This window comes from Saccopteryx bilineata, chromosome 3 (assembly GCF_036850765.1).
Source record: "Saccopteryx bilineata isolate mSacBil1 chromosome 3, mSacBil1_pri_phased_curated, whole genome shotgun sequence".
Taxonomy (NCBI): Eukaryota; Metazoa; Chordata; class Mammalia; order Chiroptera; family Emballonuridae; genus Saccopteryx; species Saccopteryx bilineata.
Genome location: NC_089492.1, coordinates 155,403,599 through 155,426,929, shown reverse-complemented (window position 1 = coordinate 155,426,929; position 23,331 = coordinate 155,403,599). Strand labels below are relative to the sequence as shown.

Here is a 23,331-nt window from a genome sequence, read left to right as displayed (position 1 = left end):
CCTTCGATAACAAAGAGGTCCTTAAAAACTGGCTCAACAACTTCTTTGACACCAGACCAGGCGATTTTTGGCGGAACGGCATCAACAAATTGGTCGAGAAGTGGGAAGAGGTTGTAAACAGCAACGGTAAATAGATAATTGATTAACTTATTGATATAATTATTGTTTTTTGTTTAAATAAAAGTCTTCGGTAAAAACGCTACGAACTTATTCCCCAACCCAATAGTTTCACTAATCCCTTCACCTTCTCTGATCCCATCCCCTCATCCCCTTCCCTCTGACAGCTATCCCTCTGCTCCCTGTGACCCTGCCTCTGCCTCTATTCTGTTCCTCAATTCACTGTATTCATTAGATTTCACATATATGTGAGATCATGCAATATTTTTTTTCTCTGCCTGGCTGATTTCACTTAGCATAATAATCTCCAGGTTCATCCATGCTGTCACAAAAGGTAAGATTTCCTTCTTTTTCATGGCCATGTAGTATTCCATTGTGCATATGTACCACAGCTTTTTAATCCACTCGTCCACTGACGGACACTTGGGCTGTTTCCAGAAGATGAAGTCTTTAGGGTGGGCCCTAATCCAATATATCTGGTGTCTTATAAAAAGGGAAAATTTAGACACAGGGACAAACATACACAGAGGAAAGACAGGAGAGGACACAGCGAAAAGACACAGGAGAAGACATAGGGAGAAGACCATGATCTAGAAGCCATGCAACGCCTGAGGCTACCAGATCTAATGCAGAGGCCCGGGACAGATTCTTCTCCAAAAGAAACCAACACTGCCATCACCCTGCCCTCAGACCCCTACACTCCAGAATTCTGAGACAATAAATGTATGTTGTTCAAGCCACCCATTTATGGTACTTCGTTATGGCAGCCCTAGCAAACTAGTACCCCATTTGTACCCGACATTGTTCTGGGAGACTTTGCCAGTTGAAAAATATTAGTCATAAAGAATTGAAAACAGGACATAATACTATAATTATTTACCAATGATATTACTGTTCATGTGGAAAGTCACAAATAATGTATTACAATATTTTCAAGTTTATAAACATTAATTTTAAAATTAATATACCAAAGTGTGGACCCTTAGATAGCTACTAAGAAGGGCTCCTGGTGGCTTACTGGGCTCAAATTAAAAACAACAACAACAAAAAAAAAACCATGCAACCCTTTCTATTTAGGGAACTCATGCAAACCACATTTCAGGGAGAAGCCTGCATGAAACTACCCACCTGCTGTATCACAACTGAACTATTTGGTTTTTTCACTGCACCCCAAATTGGGGATTTCTGTTGGTGTTCAATCAGTGCCAACAACTATCAGTTGACAAAATCAATCTGCATTTCTACACAGAACAACAATTAGAAACTTTAATCTTAACAGAAGACATTTACAATAGCATTAGGAATGATCTAATTAAGATTTATAAGATCTCTATGAAGAAAATCATAGAATCTTATTATTATACATTAAATAAGACCTACATTATAACCCCAGCAGATTCTTCTGTAGAAACTGACAGGCTACAATAGTTTTAAAATCTAAATGAAAATCAAACTATAATCATGCATTACATAACATTTCAATCAACAACAAACCACATATAGGATGCTGGTCCCATAAGATTATAATATATCTATAACTGAAAATTTGATCACCTAGTGACAATGTAGCCATCGTAACATCATAGTGCAATGCATTCATTATTCACAGTGCTTGTGGTGATGCTGGTGTAAATAGCCATGCTGTGCTGCTAGTCCTGTAAAAGTATTGCACATACAATTATGTATAACACATTATTCTTGGTAGTTATAAACAGCCATGTTACTGGTTTATGTATTTACTGTACTATACTTTTGATCATTATCTTAGAGTGTACTCTTTCTGCTTATCGAAAACGTTTGTATACCATTCACAAAAATAAACTCAAAATAGATAAAAGACTTAAATGTAAGCCGTGAAACCATAAGCATCTTAGAAGAAAACGTAGGCAGTAAGCTCTCTGACATCTCTTGCAGCAATATATTTGCTGATTTATCTCCACAGGCAAGTGAAATAAAAGACAGGATAAACAAATGGGACTATATCAAACTAAAAAGCTTCTGCACAGCCCTGGCCAGTTGGCTCAGCGGTAGAGCGTCGGCCTAGCGTGCAGAGGACCCGGGTTCGATTCCCGGCCAGGGCACACAGGAGAAGCGCCCATTTGCTTCTCCACCCCTCCGCCGCGCTTTCCTCTCTGTCTCTCTCTTCCCCTCCCGCAGCCAAGGCTCCATTGGAGCAAAGATGGCCCGGGCGCTGGGGATGGCTCTGTGGCCTCTGCCTCAGGCGCTAGAGTGGCTCTGGTCGCAACATGGCGACGCCCAGGAAGGGCAGAGCATCGCCCCCTGGTGGGCAGAGCGTCGCCCCTGGTGGGCGTGCCGGGTGGATCCCAGTCGGGCGCATGCGGGAGTCTGTCTGACTGTCTCTCCCTGTTTCCAGCTTCAGAAAAAAGAAAAAAAAAAAAGCTTCTGCACAGCTAAAGACAGTAAGAACAGAATAAAAAGACAAACTACACAATGGGAGAACATATTTGACAATATGTCTGATAAGGGGTTAATAACCAAAATTTATAAAGAACTTGTAAATCTCAACACCAGGAAGACAAACAATCCTATCAAAAACTGGGCAAAAGAAATGAACAGACACTTCTCCAAAGAGGACATACAGATGGCCAATAGGCATATGAAAAATTGCTCAACATCACTAATCATTAGAGAAATGCAAATTAAAACCACAATGAGATATCACCTCACACCAGTCAGAATGGCGCTCACCAACAAAACAACATAGAATAAGTGCTGGCGAGGATGTGGAGAAAAGGGAACCCTCCTGCACTGCTGGTGGGAAAGCAGACTGGTGCAGCCACTGTGGAAAACAGTATGGAGATTCCTCAAACAATTAAAAATTGAACTGCCTTTTGACCCAGCCATCCCACTTTTAGGAATATACCCTAAGAACACCATAGAACTGTTTCAAAAGGAGAAATGCACCCCCATGTTATGGCAGCATTGTTCACAATAGCGAAGATCTGGAAACAGCCCAAGTGTCCGTCAGTGGATGAGTGGATTAAAAAGCTTTGGTACATATATACTATGGAATACTACTCAGCCATAAGAAATGATGACATTGGATCATTTACAACAACATGGATGGACCTTGATAACATTATACGGAGTGAAATAAGTAAATCAGATAAAACTAAGAACTATATGAATCCATACATAGATGGGACATAAAAATGAGACTCAGAGACATGGACAAGAATGTGATGGTAACGGGGGTGGGGAGGGGGCGAGGAAGGAGAGAGAGGGGGTGGGGGGAGAGGAGGGGCACAAAGAATACCAGATAGAAGGTGAAAGAAGACAATTTGACTTTGGGTGAGGGGTATGCAACATAATCAAATGTCAAAATAATCTGGAGATGTTTTCCCTGAACATATGGGCCCTGATTTATCAATGTCACCGCATTAAAATTAATTAAAAATAAATAAATAAAAAGAAAAGGTTTGCTGCAAAACAGTATGCCATGTTACACTGGCAGCAGCCTCATGCATGTCATATTTACCACATCTCTGTTTGCATCTTTTCTCTTGTGCTTGATTTAATCTCATGTTGTTTTGTACAGCAGCTGCTGTACAGGCTGGTAGCGTAGGAGCAGTAGGCTATCATCTAGGTTTGTGTACCTGTACTCTATGATGTTTACATGACAATGAAATCACAGAATATCACATTTCTTGGAATGTATCCCAGTCATTAAGCAGCACATGATTCCCTAGAAGAGTCAAAACAATCTTGAAAATGAAGAACAAAGTTGAAAGACTTTTCTTTCTAAAGGTCTTTAAATCACACTAACTGATTTTAGAAACTGTTATAGGCCCTGTCCAGTTGGCTCAGTGGTAGAGTGTCGGCCTGGTGTGTGGCTATCCTGGGTTCAATTCCCAGTCAGGGCACACAGGAGAAGTGACCATCTGCTTCTCCGCCCCTCCTCTTCCCTCTTCTCTCTCTTTCTCTCTCAGTCATGGCTCAATTGGTTCAAGCACATCGGCCCCAGGCACTGAGGATTGCTCGATAGAGCTTCCACCTCAGCTGCTAAAAATTGTTTGGTTGCAAGCATGGCCCCAGATGGGAAGAGCTGTGGCACCCAATGGGAGTTGCTGGGTGGGTCCCCAGTTGGGGCGCATGTGGGAGTCTGTCTTTCTACTTCTCCTCCTCTCATTTGGAAGAGAAGAAAAAAACAAAAAAGAAATTGCTATAAAATTGCAGTAACTAAGACAATAAAACAGAAGAGATCAATAGAATAGATCAACAGAACAAGAGAAAGTCCAAAGTCAGACCCACACATATACATTCAATTGATTGTTGACAAAGGCACCAATGCAATTCAATGGGGAAGCGAAAGACATTTCAATAAATGGTGTTAGAACAACTGGATAATCTTATGAGGAAAAATTAACCTTACTTATCCCTGCCTCACACCTGCTTTCACTATATACAATAATTAACTTGAGATACATCAAATTATTTTATTTTTATTTATTATTATTATTATTATTTTTATTTTTATTTTTTTACAGAGCAGAGAGAGTCAGAGAGAGGGATAGACAGGGACAGACAGACAGGAACGGAGAGAGATGAGAAGCATCAATCATTAATTTTTCGTTGCAACACCTTAGTTGTTCATTGATTGCTTTCTCATATGTTCCTTGACTGTGGGGCTACAGCAAACCGAGTAACCCCTTGCTCGAGCCAGCAACCTTGGGTCCAAGCTGGTGAGCTTTGCTCAAACCAGATGACTTGAACCTGGGTCCTCCACATCCCAGTCCGATGCTCTATCTACTGCGCCACTGCCTGGTCAGGCTACATCAAATTATTTTAAAAGTATATGCTAAAACTATAAAGCTTCTAGAAAAACACATAAAAGAACATCTTTGGGATGTTGGGGTACACAAACATTTATTAGAATTCAAAAAATGCTAATCATAAAATTAAAAGTTAATAAATTGGATTTTATAAAAACTAAAACCTTGCATCCATTGAAAGACACCATTATGAAAATGAATAGGCAACCCTTGGACTGGGAGAAAAATTTGCAATAATTATATGGCAAAAGGCTCATGCATATCCAGAATATACAAAAACTCCTATACCTAAAAGTCCACAATGATATACCAGTTCACAACTATTAGAATTGCTACAGTTAAAAAGACTGACAACTCTAAATATTAATGAAGCTGTAGAACTATTCAATAGAAATATTGTACTTTGCTGGAAGGAGGATAAAATGGGACCATCACTTTGGAAATCCGTTGCTTTCTTATAAAGTTAAACATGCTTTTTCCTGCAACCCCACAATTCCACATTTAATGTTTCCATTTCTGTTGAGCATATACCAATAACCACAAAAAGTCTTGTACAAGAATGTGCAGAGCAGCCTTGTTCACAGTAGCCAAAAAGAGGAGTCAGCTCAGTTTAAAACCCATTTGTGCCCAGTTTCCTAGTGGTGCCAGGGACGGAGGCTGTCCTCATGCCTGGATTGAGATAGCCCAGAAAAGTCAGGTGGTGGACGTAGTTAGGTGTGGGACATGTGCTGGCATCAGCCTGGCCCTGGTCAGCTTGCTAATTAATAAAGCAGAAATGGTGTGAGCAGTTACTAAGGGACCTGCTGCTCCATGTCTAGCCTATGCGCTCCTATCCCCCAAGAAGCACAAACTTGGACCCACCCATCCTCCTCCCTCGCAAACCTCTCCTCTCCTTGCCATGCTGTCCTAGGTACTGAGCAGGAACGGTAGGTATGATTGGACACATTTGTTTCCTTTGGCCTATCTTATGTTCCTGACTGAATGAATAGCCAAATCACAAACTCAAAATTCTTTATTGGTGGGTTAAGGCAAACCTTGCTAGCAAAAGTTCTTCTACTGCAAGCTGCCTTCAGATGTTTCCTTCATACTAAACTAACAAAATAAATGTTAACTAAAATTCCCTCCTAAAAGCAAACAGCTAAACACCCCCAATTCCTATGGCTGACTCCAATCACCTTAACAGTTTATAGAAATAACATGCTTAATAAAATCACATCAGTGTCTTAAAACTTTAGTTAGCACCTAAAAGATGAATTTTGATGGCTTTGTAGGCCAATTAGCTCTCTTCTTAGGATACAAAGTTACTATAACAACAACTGACATCATCTCAAGATAAAAAAAAATATGAATTATTTAATTGACCACACTAAAGCTAGATGAGATTTGATAGGACTTAAAGGTTCAGCGGTCACAAACATAACTGTTGTGTGTGTGATAAGAAAGCCTAACATTATTGTTCTTTAAACTGCATTTGCCTTAGAAAAAGATCTCTCCTAAATCCTCAAGGTAGCATCATAGGGTAACTGGGAGACAGACCCATGGAAACTAAAGAGAAGCGTGACAGGGAACAAGAAGACCTTTCTGTGCTAGCTCACCAGGAGCACAGGCAGGGAGAGTTGCTTACTGGGACTTGAGCCTCAGCAACTTACTTTCCTGAGGATCCAGGGAAGCTCCATGACCGTTGTTCCCATTGCTTCAGAGGGACATGGAATGCAGCCAAACATTCAATTAAAATGTAATTGAGTCATGTCACTGTTGTTGTATTCTTGAAAAAAATGTATCACCCCTACCTAATCATGAGAAAATGCCACACTACCCCAAAATCAGGGACATTCTACAAAATCCTGGGCTCTCCTCAAGAGTAATAACTAAGGTCATGAAAAACAAGGAGACCAAGGAACTGTCACAGGTTAAAGACCAAGGAGACATGACAACTAAATGTGATGTGACCTAGACCAGTACAGGATGGTGGAACAGAAAAGACAGTAGTGGAATAAGTGGTGAAATCAAATAAAGTCTGCAGTTTGGTTAACAGTGTTGATATTAATTTACTATTTCTGATCACGATACTGTGGCCATTCAAGATGTTAACAAAGGCAGAAGCCTAGAATATGGGAGCCCTGTACTATTTTCAACTGTTTAGTAAGGCCAACATTACTTCAAAATAGAAAGTTAAAATGAAAAAGTAAATGTAATCACAGTTTTTGGTTCATCATCTTACCTTGGAGTAATTAAAAAAGAGAGAAGAGAGCTGAGAATCACCTCTCCTAGCAGAAAGAGACGTTCAGGATGAGCTGAGTGCCAGCAGCCAGGAGAAAATGAAACATGCAGTGGCCAGCAGTCCAAATACTCCTTGGAGCCTCAGGCTGCCGATTTCATAGCCTTATTTAGTCAGTTACTTTTAGGGTTGAATTTTCTAAATTTAGTGTCCTAACTTAAAATTACAGATGTGAATAATACCTATATATCAATTTTTTTTTCCCCTGAGAATGCATTTCAAAGATGACACTGTGGGACTTTTGCTCATTTGAAACATTTCTCATAGAGGAATTCAGACTAGATTGAGGTAAATGTGAGCTGATTCCTGCTGGGTCCAATATCTGGTATACTATGAACTTCAGGAGAAGCAGGCAGGTGAGAAACTCAGGTGATGCACAGTAGGGCTTCAGGTAAGCAGAGCCGGGAAAGAGCAGAGGTGAAGCCTTCCAAACGCTCTCTCTCTGTATGAGTTTTGAGGCGCCAGAGTTAACCTGGGCCACCCAGTGAGGGGTGGTATAGTGGGCATGATGCAAACTTTCTCAGCATTAACCTGGGGATTCTAAGCTCCAGAAGCTTGGCCAACTGCTTTGATCTGAGGCAGATCCCTTAGAGCCTCTGGGCCTGGGATTGGATGACATACTTCTACCTAGCTCCTTGGAAAGACAGGGCAGTAATAACACTATTATAAGGGAGCTAAGACTTCTGGAAAGCTCACTATTTGCCAGACTCCATATCAAATGCTCTCTGCATGCTCACAATAAGCCTATAAGGCAAGTACTATCACTATTCCATCTGCAGGGGGGAAACGGAGGTTTCAAAACATTGAATGACCGTGGGAAGCTGAGATTTGAACCCAGGAAGCTTGCTTCAAGAGCACACACCTTACCCAATGAACCACCTGGCTGCCCAGGGATACTTCCCAGGTTGCTCCAAGATATACATAAATAGGTACCAACTCACTGCAGCTCTGGCCAATGCCTTGATGGCTGCCTCTTGAGAACTGCTAATCATTGGGTTTCATCAGATACTGAGTACTTGTAAGTGACTTCCTTTCATTCTCAGGTGGATATTATTATGGCCACACAGAGATTTTTGGTGGCTTGCTCAAGGTTACATAGCTACCAAGTCACAAAACAGGTTCTTGAACCCCAGTTTCTGTTTCTGACTCGAAGGCCATCTTTCTACTGCTGAAGAGAGACAACTCTGAACACGACACCACTGTAGCATGAGGCCTACAGATAGCCATCCTGCTGTAGTTCCTCCTAAAGGAGCCGTGTTATCAGCAGGGCTCTGGCCTTCCATTGGCTGAGTCTAGAGCAGCCATCTTATTATCCTGCCTCATCCCCCTTAGGTTTCTCTGTGCCAGAATGACTTACCCCTGCCCTCTGCCCTCTAGACACCTTCTGTCATAACTAAACGGGCTCAGTGTCAGCACTGCATTGCTAAATTTCAGATAAAGAATCATATACTTCCATGTTTTTCTACTAACTTAGTAATCTTATCAAGACAGGATATATGTTTCTGTGCACTAAGTTGTCCCTACAGAGCTACACACCATGCTGGTCCCCAGGTTCTTCTCTAAGTTCTTACAGACATCTGTTCAGTACTGAAATGTGCCAGGAATAAGTCCACAACAAATTATTGACTCGTACCAAAGATGATTGTTCCCCTTTTGAAAATTAGGACACTATTTGACAACCATTTCATGTTCTTTTGCACTCTTATAACAGATTGCAGAAGACTAGTTATAGCACAATGCACCTGCTTCAATGACCTGCAAGGATATTAAAAAGAAAAAAATACGTACAACTGAAATCTAACATCTAATTCATCATCTTGATATTATCCTGGTACGTACCTATGTGTGACTAGTCCTAGTTGGTATCCTTTTCCTAGGCAACACTAATCAAAATTATTCAAATATATATGTAAATATACATACATAGTGAATATGTAAAACATATATACGATTTATACACACTACATACATATGTGCACCGTATACACACATATAGTTGTGTATATCTATGTTCATGTCATATATAACCTATAATAGCAACATCAACAGTCATAACTGAAGAAGGAACTTGGGAGAGGGGAAGAGGAGGACAGTGGCACAATAGGCCTCTAGGGCATTTTCTTTTTTTTCTTTCAGGGCATTTTCTTTATGACATTTTCGTCAATACTGGACCATCAAACAGGCAAAAAGAATTAGCCAGTACCTACTGGACGTCAGGCAATTGTTCTCTTCTACACATACTGTTTTCCTGAATCTTTAATCTACTCAACAGCAGCTACTGACTATCAAGAAAAGATCTTGGTCTCATTATCACCTACAAGACTTCACAACATGCTCAGTGACTGCTCCTGTTTTGCACAGAGCACTCGGGCTCATTTGGGGTGGCCTCCAATTAACTTGTTACTTTTACATTCATATTTAGTAGTTAAGCATTTTTTAATAAAGAAAAATGGGGCAGGTTTGCCTTAGAAAAGATGAGTTGTAAAGTATGGGCCATATTATTTGGCAGTATCCAAACACCTGGCCACCACAAACAATTAATGTATTTCTAATGAGCACTGGATTCAGCCCAAGATAAAGATGCATAACTCATTAAGTAAACTTTCTTTGAGTTTTCTTAAAGGATCACCAATGTTTAACATTAGCATGAAGGAATAAGCCACAACAACTTTTTATTTTCCTGAACAGAAATGCTAGATGTAAATCAGGCCTAGAAAATTTTGCACTTATTAAGCAAGCTCTGTGCTTTTAAAACTTGTTGGCTGGAACTGCTTAATGGGAGAATGGGTGCTTACAAGTCCCTGGGACTGGAGGGTGAGGAAGAGGGGGCAGCATCCTTAGAGGCTGTTGTGTACAAACTCAGGTCCCAGCTGTGGGACCAGAAGACTGTTACTGGAAGTAGACAGTGGAGGAGAAAAGGCAAGGGGCACCACACGATTTCTCTGTAAAATGTATAAACTATGATGTATACAGCAAATTGGGATCAGAACCCACAAGGAGACTAACTCCAGAGTAAGGCAGTCATTGGGTTACCAATTACAGTTGACTCTTGAACAACACGGGTTAGAACTATGTGGGACCACTAATTATGGACCATATATATATATATTTTTTTAACAATATTTTTAATCTGCAGTTGAGAATCCTTGAGATGTGGAGGAATGACTGTATGCATCATTCTACGCCATTTTATATAAGGGACTTGAGAATCCGAAGATGGTATCTGCAGGAACAACAGTAGTTCAGTTCTGAAGAAGTCCAAAAGGAGATTTTTCCCCTGTGCAGAGGTCAACTGACAGGGTCATGGTTGGAACCCACAGTTTCTGTGCTCATCGCCACCATGGAGCACATACTGAGGCCTGGGCAGGGCTAGTTATAGACAGGCTCCCAGGGAGTCCCATCAAGGCTATTTCTAGTGCGGTACACCAAAGAAAGAGGCCACTTGGGTGACTGCTGGGGCTGCTTTGCTGGCAGAAATGCAAGGGAAAAGGAAGCAGCTGGCAAGATGTTCCTTCCTATCTGAGGAAGTACTGGGAGCTTCTGGCTGGCCAACAAAGAGAAACAAGGCCACCAGGAGGGCGGGGTGGGCACCCACAGGCCCCTCTAGGTCCTGAGTTCTGACTCCAGGTAAGCCTGCTCACACTGCAGAGGACCCTGTTCACACACTTGTCCGTGCCTTAATCTGTCTGTTTCCACAATCCCTTCAGCAGCTGCCTTCCTGCAGGGCAGGTGCCCACTCATCAGCACCCAATACAGTCGTTTGCACTAGAACCAGTGCATGAACCTCCATTTCCAGCAGCCAGTTAGGGCCCCCAGAACAGCCCCGGACTTTGTGATGATCACCCGTGAGCAGAGCCATAAGAGCCGCAGACAACTGAAAACAGAGGGCAGGTTCTGTCTTTACAGTCATCCCCATTCTACACACAGAGAAGCAAACTGAAAACCCACCTTCCACCTGCACCTCCAGAAGGCCAGAGAAAGGGCAAACCACATGGGGGTGGCAGCTTCCAGCCCCTAGGCTGGGAACTGGGGTGAGTCTCTGCCCTCCTCTCCAATACACCCTGCCCAGCCTCCTGGTTCAGGGCAACAAGTCAGGCCCTAATGTGACCCGAAATTTGAGCTCTGAAACCCCAAGAGCTTCAGGAGACATCAATTACAGCGATAAAACCGGTCCACACGGGGTCGAAGGGCAAGAGGCGCAGGGGTATAATCCTTGCCTGGCTCCTCCCTCCAGCAAACAAACAGCTTACCCCAAATCAAGGACCCGGGCTCAGATCTTCCCCAAACACACACCCACTCCCGCCTCAGATGCCACAACATCCACACGGCGGACCCCACGCGCGGGCACACCTGCCTTGCCCACACATACGTGCACGCTTGTCTAGAATTGGACAGGCACTTGCACCCCGCGTACCCCGGCCCAGCACACACACCTGCCCGCCCAGGAACCCCCGGGCGCCGCTCGCTCGCCCTCCCCACCGCGGGTCCCGCTCTCCAGGACCCTGTCCGCGCGCGCTCGTCGCGCCCACAGCCCGGCAGCCGGCAGCCCTCCGCACTCACCGGCGCGGCGCCCACCGGCCTCCGCCGTCCCGCCGGCCCTGCGGCCTGGGGCCCCGCGCCGCCCGCCCGCTCCCTGCCGTGGCTCCAGGGCTGGTCCGCCCGCGCTGCCGCCGCCGCCGCCGCTTCCCGTCACGTGGGGCGACCGCCCTGCGCCGGGAGGGCGGGAGCCGGCATGTCCCTGCGCTGTCCGCCGGGGCCCCAAGGCCTCCGGGGCGCCCTGTGTTAGGAACCCCGCTTCGGCCTATTTCCTCGCATATACCGGATCACAGCTTCGCACGCCTCATGGCCGGCCGGGATAAGCGAGCTGATGCCTATGGAGCCCTGGAACACAGCCTGGCACAGGGTGGGTGCTCGGGGAGGGTCGGCGATGCTGTTCTCGTTCGCTTTCTTCTTCCCTGCTGGCCACGGCCAGCTCCGTGTAAACACGGGCCTGCTCTGATTGCTCAGCACTCTATTTCTAACATCGGACACTGTAAACACCAGAGGAATACTTGCTGAAAAAAAAAGAATGAATCGATCCACCAACCAGCCAACCAATCAATCCTGTGGAAAGCTTAACCACTCTGCAACCGGATTGGCAAAGTTGGCTGGAGACGCTGACTTGCTGGTGATGCTCCCTGCGGTGCTACAATGTATCAACCGGCTCAGGGGGCCCGCAGTGCTCATTTGCACCGTACAGAGCGGGGCACAAGACTCATCGCAGAGGTGACACCTGACAGCCTGACTCTAAAGCCCAGTGGCTGAGGACCTTACAGCAATTATTTCATTTAAGCCTCCCCATGTTCGTATGAAACAAAGCGTTATTAACCTCTCCATTTCACAGAAGAGTTGACTGAGGCAAAAAGGGAATGACTTATCCCAAATTCCATGGTAGTAAGAACAGAGCAAAATAAGAATCCAGAATTTAAAAAGTGATTATATATATATATATATATATATATATATATATATATATATTCTGTTGATTGAATAGTTCATAAAACATTTGTGTTCTGCTTTAAACAAACTAGGAATAAAAATGTGTATTAATAAAAAAGAAGAGGTAAAAGATAATTCAGAAATAATTATTTCCTTTATGAAATGATTTACCATATAGGATTCTTAAAATGGCAAGCTCCACATGTGCACATTATTCCATCTAGAAACATCTGTTCTTCCTGGAACTTTCTGGGAAGTCTATTTTACATGACAGGAAACTATATGTAACTAATTATTCCATATCTGTGTAAATATGTGCATCAGGGCTAATTCTAAATTTATCATGTTTTGATTGATTATATTAAAGAAAAAATATGTTTTTTCAAAGGAATTCATTACTTTATTAATATTTATTAAATATCCCATGGACCCATATTAAACATGTATTTTATAGAGTGTGGAAAAGGTGTTCTAATAGATTAGTGAAGATTAAGAGTTGAAAAATACAGCTGAATGCTTTTAATATTTGCCAATTACTCTCAAAACTTACCATCCTCACATACACACACACACTTAATGTTTCTTGCTGGTTTAAGCTCCGAAGGACAAGTTGTCTATTACCTTGTTGCTCTATCTGCATGTAGGAAGGACTCAACTAATATTTAAAATTCCTGGTACTCATTTAGGCTATCTTTAAAAAAGGTTTTTAATGCTAAGATTTTGTTACTCCAATTTATAAACTCGCTTGTTAGTACACAACTAGTTTGGATATCAGTTTAGACTATGAGATTAAGCACAGAAAGGTTACATTTATTATTATTATTATTTATTATTATTATTAGCAAACATAGCTTACTACAAGCCATGTTTTAAGAGCTTCTACATGTATTTGCTCATTTAATGATATAAACACATATTCTCATACTTGTAATCTAGTTTCTGTAAAATAAACTCTTCAAACTGTTATTCAAATCAGCTATTTTTTGAGCAGCTCCTGTGTGTCAGGTACTATGGCAGAGGCTGCTGGGCATACTGAAATGAGGATACAGCCCCTACCCTCAAACAGCTTAATTTAGTTCAGTGGTTTATGCAGTATGACAGGTAACAGCAGTACCAACACCTCCTTGGAAGTTGTTATAAATGCAGATTCCCATGCTCCTACCCAAACCTCCTGAGTCAGAAACTTGGGGAGAAGAGGATTGAGCCCAGCAGACTGTTTTGTTGTTGTTTTTGTTGTTTTTACAAGATTTCCAGGTAACTCTAATGCTGACTCAGTTTTAAGAACCACTGATTTATTTAGTGGGATATGTGGAAGAAATACCCTCTTAATCATATCCTAAGATAAAAATAATGTACTCGTAGACTTTTGATAACAGGAGAGGTTAGGAAGTGCCTAGAATCTGGAAAGGCTGACATTTGTTCAGCACACACTTACTATTATGTGTACCAGGCCCTGTGCTATGTACTGAAACAAAGAGATGAAAGAGATACCAAAAGAGCTCATTAAACAGGTATCGTGAGATGGGTTTTACAAAAAGCCAGTAGTTAGTTACCTCTGTAAATGGATCTTTATAGTGACTGGACTGTAAAAGGAATGAAAAATGACAATAATAAAAAATATAATCATTAATTAATTATCATTATGGTACTGAACGTAGTTATTTAAAACTCAAGGCAGAACTGTTGTTTAAAAACATAGATCCAAAATGTGAAGTGTTTTTTAAATTGTTAATTCACTTTATGCTCAAGTAGTTTTTTTTTGTTTGTTTGTTTGTTTTTTTTATTTATTCATTTTAGACAGGAGAGGGAGAGACAGAGAGAGAGGAGAGACAGAGAGAGAGAAGGGGGAAGGAGCTGGAAGCATCAACTCCCATATGTGCCTTGACCAGGCAAGCCCAGGGTTTCGAACCGGCAACCTCAGCATTTCCAGGTCGACGCTTTACCCACTGCGCCACCACAGGTCAGGCTATGCTCAAGTAGTTTTGACAACTAATGATAAATATTTGTATCATAAATATCTCAAATATTACACTATGGACAAGAGGAATCAACACTCAAACTTCTCAGTATATAGTTCACTTATGATTCATTTAATATTTATTGAGTACCTACTAAGTACAAGCACTCACTGTGTATGCCAGTAACCAGGTGGGAGATTCAAAGCAAATGTACCCTCCCACCCCCATCCTAGAGGAACTCATAACCTAGTGAGATGGTGATGCCAGGCAAGGCAGTGTTAAGAAGATTTACCTCAACTTTGTTCTTGTCAACTATAGACACCAAATAAAAATGTTAATAAAACCCCATGATCTTTGAGTGAAGGGAAAACACTTATAACACTGAACTTAAAAATTTATGGTTACTATATAATACAGATAATAGTGTAGCTAGAGTCAACTTCAGTCTACAAATTCAAATGTGTAACAAACATTTTTTTTTCTGTAACTGAGCTTTATTTTTATTTTAAGCCCCCCCTTGGCTGCAGTAACAATAATCATCAATGGATGCCCACCCCCTTCCTCAGGACTGTGTCTATATTAGGAAATTTCTGAAATGCTAAAATGAGGAGAGGAGACACCAAATCTTTGCATCACTGGTCCCCATAAGGATCAAAGATACTCTTTGTTCACTCTGGTGTTGGTTTTCAACCTGGCCCCTCCAATCATAGCTACTGCTCGGCTTGAGGGTCAAAGACATCTGTGGCTTCCTTGCTCTGCTATGTGGCAGAAATCTCTGTGAGGTGGCCATGCTGCATAGGCATATTTGAAACACAACCTCAACTTGTTAGAAACGCAAATTCTCCACCTTAAACTCCTAACTCAGAAACACTGGTTACAATAGCCAGCAGACTTTAAGTATTCTGAGGTTCCACTATCTAAGGCTGTCCCCAGGATTGGGGTGGGGGCAGCATTTCAAGTCTCTCCTTCCCTGGGACAGGATCAGGGATAGGGAATTAGAATCTAATACTACTTCTCCTACTCTGAATCTTGATTTTTTTTTCTGCCTCAATGGACACTCCCTCTACCCTGAGATTTTAGCTTCAGAGACACCTTAATGGATTTAGTTTTAAGCAAGAAAGTACTGGGAGAAAAAAAGGCACAGCTCTTACCTGCCACAAAACATTTTTTTTTCTGATGAAGAGCTTGAGGTTTCAGGTTAGGTGGCTGATTCAGAAAACCACAGGGAGAAAGAACACAGCAAGGACCAGTAACCACATTTTCAGACTCTTTAAGTTTTATCCCGACGTCCAGCACCATCCTGCCACATCTCTCCTTTGATAACAGCCAATCAGCTACAACAAATCCCCAGGTAAACGCAACCAGAGGAGGCACTGCTCATCCTCTAGCTCCAATCTCACAATATTATGAGGTTGTGTCATATTTCCATTCACAGGAGAGGAAGCTAAGGTGGGGAGACAGGAAGTATGTCTCAAAACCAGCTACCTACTCAAGTGTGTCAAATGTGTTATATAATCTCTACTCCTTTCATAATTCTTCAGTGAAGGTGTTAGCAGAGCATTTTTCTGATAAGGCTGAGGCTGAGTCTAGACTAACTCACTTCAGTTCTCGAAGCAGCAGAACAAAATCTGAACTGACGTCTGGCTTTCAAGTTTCCTACCAAGGCTGCTGTTTTTGCCACTAAAACAATGAATGTGCCCTTTGGTGAAAGAAATGGGGATAATGCTACCAGTCACACTAATTTCACTGCTGTCATGAAAATCAAATCAGATTTTGGATATGGAATATCATATCAATATCATGAAGTTAATCCACTTAACTCTAAATCAGGACATCCAAATACCTGCCCCAGCTTAGTTCTAAAACTTCAATTTGGAGCAAGTCATTTCAGATCTGTTTCCTCAGCACTAAAAGGAAAGAACTGGACTGAGTAATTTTTAAGTTTCTGCCCTGCTCTGAAATTCAATTTCTAGATAAAGCATCATACACATAAATGATTAAGAAAATAGCGAAACACCCCTCAACTCTATCTTGTCTTTTTGATTTAGCATCTCACTTATTTTCCAATTCCCTCTCAAGGTTTATCTTTTGGCATCCTCTGACGTTCACATTTTTGTAGACGCTGCAATAACTTCCAATAAAACAGTATATCACAGGGGATGCAAACCATAGCCTTTACAGCTTAAGTTTTAAATGTGCAAAATATTTGGGATGTACATCTTCTCCACAAAAGATGCAAGTAGAAAAGACTTTTCAGTAAATTATTAGATTTTATTTAAACTAAAACTATCAATTCACTGCAGTTACAAGTGCGGTGAAAATGGACTTAAATGTCAGCCTTGCTACTTCGTAAATTCTCTGATGTTGAGCAAATTACCCCGTGCCTATTTCCTCATCTGAAAAAATCCTAAGCATTGTAGTAGTACTAAATACCTCATAGGGTTGTTCTGAGGACTGGGATAACCTACGTAAAACGCAGTACCCGGCACATAGCAAACGTCTAACAACATTTGGACGTCATCACTGGAGTTCTGTCAGTTATTTTCAAACGTGAGCAGGTTAATTCGGAGTATTATTTCAGGGAACAAATAGTTGAGTGCGTACTATAAGCTACTAGCCACCGAGAATGAAAGTCCCTGAACTTACAGCAAATTAGAGGATTAGAAAACAAACGATGAGCAGGTTAAAAAAAGAAAGTAGTTTCAGAAGCGACAGAGCGCCATGTTTCGGTTAACGTCTACCTCCGTCCCCGGCCCCTTCCACGCGAGACGGCCCCGAGCCGCCCCAGGGCCACATCTGCCGTTGGACGTCACAGGAGGCACGACCAATCACGGCCGGCCCCGTGAACTTCGCTTCTTCCCTTCTTCCTGCCCTACTCGACTTGCCACCCTTTTCACTCCTTTCACCCGGGGCACTATACTCCAGCGAAGGCCAGCCCACGCCGCGCAAGGCACGCGAGAAGGACAGGCGCGCGGCGCACCCAAAGTGATGTCACATTCGAGTCTCCGTCCACTACGTCACTTCGGGCCTTCCTCCGCAGAGCCTTGTGGGTAGCTGGCCGGGGTCTCCTGGCGACGACGATGGCGGGGGATGTGGGCGGCCACAGCTGCGCGGACTCGGATCTGCTGTTGCACCCGGAGCTGTTGTCGCAGGAGTTCCTTCTCCTCACGCTGGAGCAGGTCGGGCGCGCCGGGGCGGGCGGGCCTGGGTGGCGGGTGCTCGGGCCAGAGCCCGCCCCAAGTATCCCCTGGCGGCGTCCGCCGCCGCTCCTCCCGCCGGCTTCATGCGATTCTTCCTCCACTTATGTTCTGAGCATATCGGAAGCTCCTGGGAATTGCGACTTCGTTTTTAGGGTTCTCGATGGCTCGCAGAGAGGAGCCCTAGGCAGCCCCCGCGGCCTATATGTAAGCGAGGGGTTGGGGAAGAAACGTGGGAGAACGGAAATGAGGGGTATAATCGGGGACCGTCGGGGCTGGAGAGCATGGGGGAAATGGCCCGTTCTCCGCGCTCTCACCTCCGTGCAAGATAAGGGGAATGAGTCCGACCGAGGCCATCGGCCTTATTGAAGCTCACACCACGGGTAAATGATGCAGCCCAGAGGAGAATTCGGGGTTCCAGGCTCTCATAATGTTGGCTCTTTCTCAGCTAATGTGGCCTCTGATAGATCATAAAAACAGGGCGGAAAATGATACATTTTGTGTAAGGCGGTAGAGAATTAACGAACGTTTCCTGCGGTCCTGTGTAGCATAGTGTTTGTGTCCTTCCGAACTGTATTCTGTCTGTCTAACTTAAGCCCTCTGCTGAGTCGATTATTTGATGTCAGTTACCTTTCACCTGTGTTTCTCAAACATTTTCAATACATCAGAGTCACCCCAGGGCTTGTTAAACAGTATTGCTGAGCTTCTTTCCCAGAGTGTCTGATTCTGTAGGTCTACGGTGTGGCCTGAAAATCTGCCTTTTTAACAAGTTTTAGTTCCGGGACCTCACTTAGAGCACCTCTGCCTTTAAGCATGGTTTCCCAAACTAACCTGCCAATGAATTCTCAAATTCTCAGAAAACGCCCAGGGTTTTCATAAAGCTCTGAGTGAGTACAGGGTGAAAATCGATAATAAAGGGTCAACTAGTAAAAGAGAGAAAAGGAGTAAAATTTGTGCTTCTAAGTTTTGAAGGGAATAAAAGAGATTGGGGAAAGTTTAACAGAGGACATAGATTGGATTTGTTTTGTCAGTTCTACTAAACACAGGTGTTTCCCTTTCAGAATTGCAGTTGAAAAGCCTGTGATCTCACTTTCCTTCAAAAATCCAAGCTTTATATATGTCCATAACTACTCCTGTTCTTCATGCAATGTTTTCCGTGATGCTGGACAGTGAGTGGAAGCTACCGATGACGTGAGGGACAGGTTTTAATGATGTGCAGTTACTGTTATTGAAAGGGTACTGCGATTTCCATTCACAGGACAGTTTGAAACCTTGGTATTTTTCTTCAGTTTAAGAAGCATTGTTAAAGAAACATGAGAACTCCAGCCCACTCCTCTGAATGTGATAGTCACACTCTGATAACTTTTTTGACAATATACTAATTATTATCATTGTTTTGTCTTCCTTCCCGGCAGTCACCCATTTTCAGTCCCCATCATAGATTAGGCTGACAAATGGAAAGGTTCTTATTGCCTGATATATTGGCTAAACACTGGAGAACACATATGTTCTTGTCACACCGAGAACATATGACCACTATCTGCGATGAGGCTGCTCCTAATATTAACAGAGCTTAACCTATTTATAATATTGCTTTTTTTAGTATTATATAGGACCATTAAGCATGTGTCTGACTGTGATGCTGGTTTTATCATTTATAGTATTTAAGCAGCAGTATTTTGCCCTGTTAGGTAGGTAGTTGGTTAGTTGTTAAAAGAAGCATATTGTTTTGAAATTATTTTTGTTTTTTTCTTTCCACAGAAGAACATAGCTGTTGAAAATGACGTAAAAAAAAACAAAGACAATCTTACTAATCTTTACGTTCAGCATGCAATACCATTGCCTCAGAGAGATTTGCCAAAGAATAGATGGGGGGAAATGATGGAAAAAAAAAGAGAACAACATGAGCTGAAAAATGAGGCCAAAAGGTACTTTTCAGCATTTCTGGTTTTCACCTTGTATGACTAAACAATTTTGCTTTGCTTTTCTCCCCAGGTAGATATAGGTTAAAATAACTTCAACAGTTATTTATTAAGCACCAGTCACTGTACCTATACCATGAATAAATCGGAAAAAATTCTCTTCTTGTATTTTACAATTGGAAGAAATGTGATAAAAAATAGTTAAGGAAAATATGATACGTTGCATGGTGACTGTTGCTATGGAGAAAAGAAAGCATGAGAGGGATTACAGTGTTAGGTAAAGTGGCAGGGAACAACCTCACTGAGAAATGCCATTTCAGTAGAGAGATGTAGAAAGTACAGAGAGCAAGCTAGCATTCCAGGCAGAATACAAGAATTGGGGTCAGGCCTGTGCCCATCATATCCCGAATGACAAAGAGGCTTCAGGGCTGCAGTAGAGACACTCAAAGGGAGAGGAGAAGAAGAGGTTATTGGCGGTGAAAGGAGATTCTCAGATCAGGTAAAGCATTGTGAGAACTTTGGCCTTACTGTTGAAAAGGCACTATAGAATTTTGAGCGGAGTAATGACACCACCTGATGTACATTTGGACAGGATCACGCTGGCTGCTGTACTAAGAAGTAATTTAAGGTGGAGTCAGGGACAAGGAGACCAGTTAAGAGACAGCAGGAATCCAGGCAATAGATGCAGTGACTTCTACTGAGGTGGTAGTGAACTTGGTAAGAAGTGATTGGGGCCTGGATATATTATAGAGCAGTGGTCCCCAACCCCCTGGCCGTGGACCGGTACCGGTCCACAGAGAAAGAATAAATAACTTACATTATTTTCGTTTTATTTATATTTAAGTCTGAACGATGTTTTATTTTTAAAAAATGACCAGATTCCCTCTGTTACATCTGTCTAAGACTCACTGTTGATGCTTGTCTCAGTCATGTGATACATTTATCCATCCCACCCTAAAGGCCTGTCCATGAAAATATTTTCTGACATTAAACCTGTCCATGGCCCAAAAAAGGTTAGGGACCACTGTTATTGAGGGAGAGCCAACAACATATGGTTAATTGTGAGAAAAAAATGGAGTTAAGTAAGACTCTAAGGTCTTTGAATACTGTAGAAATGAAAAGACTCCATATAGCAGGCATCCCCAAACTATGGCCCCAGGCCGCATGGGGGCCCCCTGAGGCCATTTATCGGCCCCGCCGCACTTCCGGAAGGGGCACCTCTTTCATTGGTGGTCAGTGAGAGGAGCACTGTATGTGGCGGCTCTCCAACGGTCTGAGGGACAGTGAACTGGCCCCCTGTGTAAAAAGTTTGGGGACCCCTGCCATATAGCTTCAGATACACTTTAAATTTTTTTTTTTTTCTTTTCATTTTTCTGAAGCTGGAAACAGGAAGAGACAGTCAGACAGACTCCCGCATGCGCCCGACCGGGATCCACCCGGCACGCCCACCAGGGGCGATGCTCTGCCCACCGGGGGGCGATGCTCTGCCCATCCTGGGGGTCGCCATGTTGCTACCAGAGCCACTCTAGCGCCTGAGGCAGAGGCCACAGAGCCATCCCCAGCGCCCGGGCCATCTTTGCTCCAATGGAGCCTTGGCTGCGGGAGGGGAAGAGAGAGACAGAGAGGAAAGCGCGGTGGAGGGGTGGAGAAGCAAATGGGCGCTTCTCCTGTGTGCCCTGGCCGGGAATCGAACCCGGGTCCTCCGCACGCTAGGCCAACGCTCTACCGCTGAGCCAACCGGCCAGGGCACACTTTAAAATTTTTTAATTTTAGAAAATTATTTATAAAACCATAAGCAAGTGAATCTTTCTTGTAAAGTTACATTTGATTGATCACTATAGTTTGTTAATGAGGACAGAGTACGTATACAAAGATCCCTAAGTAGGCTAGTTATTTATTTTCCTATATCTCTCATCATAAGTGGGTGCTATTGATTAATTACTGAATTTCCTTTTAATGCCTTCTATTAGGAAGGTACTGTTATGGCAGTGCACTAGCGACAGTGGGAGAAGATGGAGTGAGAGGGCAGGGGTCTGGGAGAGTGCTAATTCTGAGTTGATGCATGGTTTTAATCTCTAGCTACAAAGACTAAAGAACTCATGTTTGGTGGAGAGATTATTCCCATGGATAGAAGAATTGAAGAGTGCAACTTGTATGTTCATAGTCTTTTGGGAAGTAAATAAATGTAGAATCTCACTTTCAGCAACACATTCAGTTCAGACTGAGCATCGTTTAGCTTGATGGTTGCATGTTGGTACAGGCTATGTATTAGTGTTACCTTTAATAAATCTGTGGATTATGCTGTACATTATCTTTAATTTGTTTCTGTTGACTTACTACAAAAATATTTTCTTCTTTATCTGCACACTCAGCCCCATTGTCTTAAGCAAAGCTTTTAAACCTGTCATATTTACTTTATATGACAGTCCCTTTTAGTCTTTCAGTATCATTTTGAAAAGGATCTTTGGCTCTGTTTTTAAAAAAATCACAGTTTACCTTTTATATTAGAGTATTAAGAGGGGAAAGGATCTAAGAGATCATCAGGCATTATTGAATTGCTAATTGTTTTATCTCTGGAGGAACTGAGTTCTAGAGAACTATTGTGACATGCCCCAGGTCACGCAGAGCTAGGACCAGGTCTTTATTGCAGTGCTTCTCAAACTTTAATGTGCTTCTTGAATCGTAAATCGAACTCTCACAAGCAGATGCACCCCACTCTCATTTCTTCTGTTTCCCTTCTGCAATGCCAGTGGGTGTGTAATGAGTTTATTTTTCATCTTTTACCAAATGATTGTTGGTGGTGACCCAAGAACTGGGGAGTTTGGCCAATCACCTGCGATCTGGTTAATGGCAGTCTGAGTTCTTCACAAGCTCCTCTAAGGAGCTGCTGACGCTACAGGTCCCTGGAGCACACTGAGGAGCGAGGCTGAAGTGTTCTTCCTGCTCGAGTTCTCTTACCATGTTTAATGAAAAGGTTTTTTATCATAAATGTTTTTGACTTGAGGTATAATGAATAATGAACAAAGGAATGCCTTTATTATTTTTACGATTAAGAGTGGAAATTAGGTCTTCAGAAGCTAAATGTGAAGACATTAAATTTCAAAACAAAGTATATGTATGCCTTGGTTTTAGATACCTTAATGAATGGAATACAGTTTTCTATATTATTGTATATAGGCTGCAATATATGGTAGTGTTGTTATAATTTTATTGTTTATTATCCTTTCTAAATAATAATACATGGTCAAGATAACCTTTTTGATAAGATTGGTGATTTTTTTTTAATTAAAAATTTCAGTTACTAGGAAATTCTGTTTTAAGTTCTAGGGTTAGTTGGTCAATTGATGATTTAAAAATAACCTCTCGAATATACAATACAGCTATCTTTAAATTTTATGTCAATAAATATTTAAACTTTAAAGCACTAGTAAATTATTATTTCATTTAGGGTGTAACAGAAAATTTTACTTCCAGTGGTTCTACTTAACAATAATAGATTCATCTTATCTATAAACTTTTTTGGTCATTGTTTTAATTTTAAATTTCAGTAACTGCTTTACCACTCCAGATGGCATTTTTCATGAATGC

At 42.3% G+C, this 23,331-nt stretch overlaps 2 protein-coding genes across 10 annotated transcripts in view; one reads left to right on the top strand and one right to left on the bottom strand.

Moving 5' to 3' along the window:
* The window catches only part of TGFBRAP1 (transforming growth factor beta receptor associated protein 1), a 61,446-nt gene extending 44,036 nt beyond the window's left edge, over positions 1 to 17,410 (bottom strand). Inside the window, exon 1 of one of the 5 annotated variants that reach the window (XM_066267866.1) lies at positions 17,271 to 17,410. The gene's annotated coding sequence lies outside the window, so the exon portion shown is untranslated. The other 4 variants (XM_066267863.1, XM_066267864.1, XM_066267861.1 and 1 more) reach the window with 4 other exon arrangements.
* A 101-nt stretch (positions 17,411 to 17,511) lies between these two features.
* C3H2orf49 (chromosome 3 C2orf49 homolog) overlaps positions 17,512 to 23,331 on the top strand; it is a 31,086-nt gene continuing 25,266 nt past the window's right edge. For 4 of the 5 annotated variants that reach the window (XM_066267884.1, XM_066267882.1, XM_066267883.1 and 1 more), the window contains exons 1-2: positions 17,537 to 17,803; positions 19,583 to 19,749. In XM_066267884.1, the coding sequence (XP_066123981.1) occupies positions 17,705 to 17,803; positions 19,583 to 19,749 (266 nt within the window). In that variant the 5' untranslated portion in view covers positions 17,537 to 17,704. Of the gene's footprint in view, positions 17,804 to 19,582; positions 19,750 to 23,331 lie in introns of all 5 variants that reach the window. The other variant, XM_066267885.1, reaches the window with a different exon arrangement.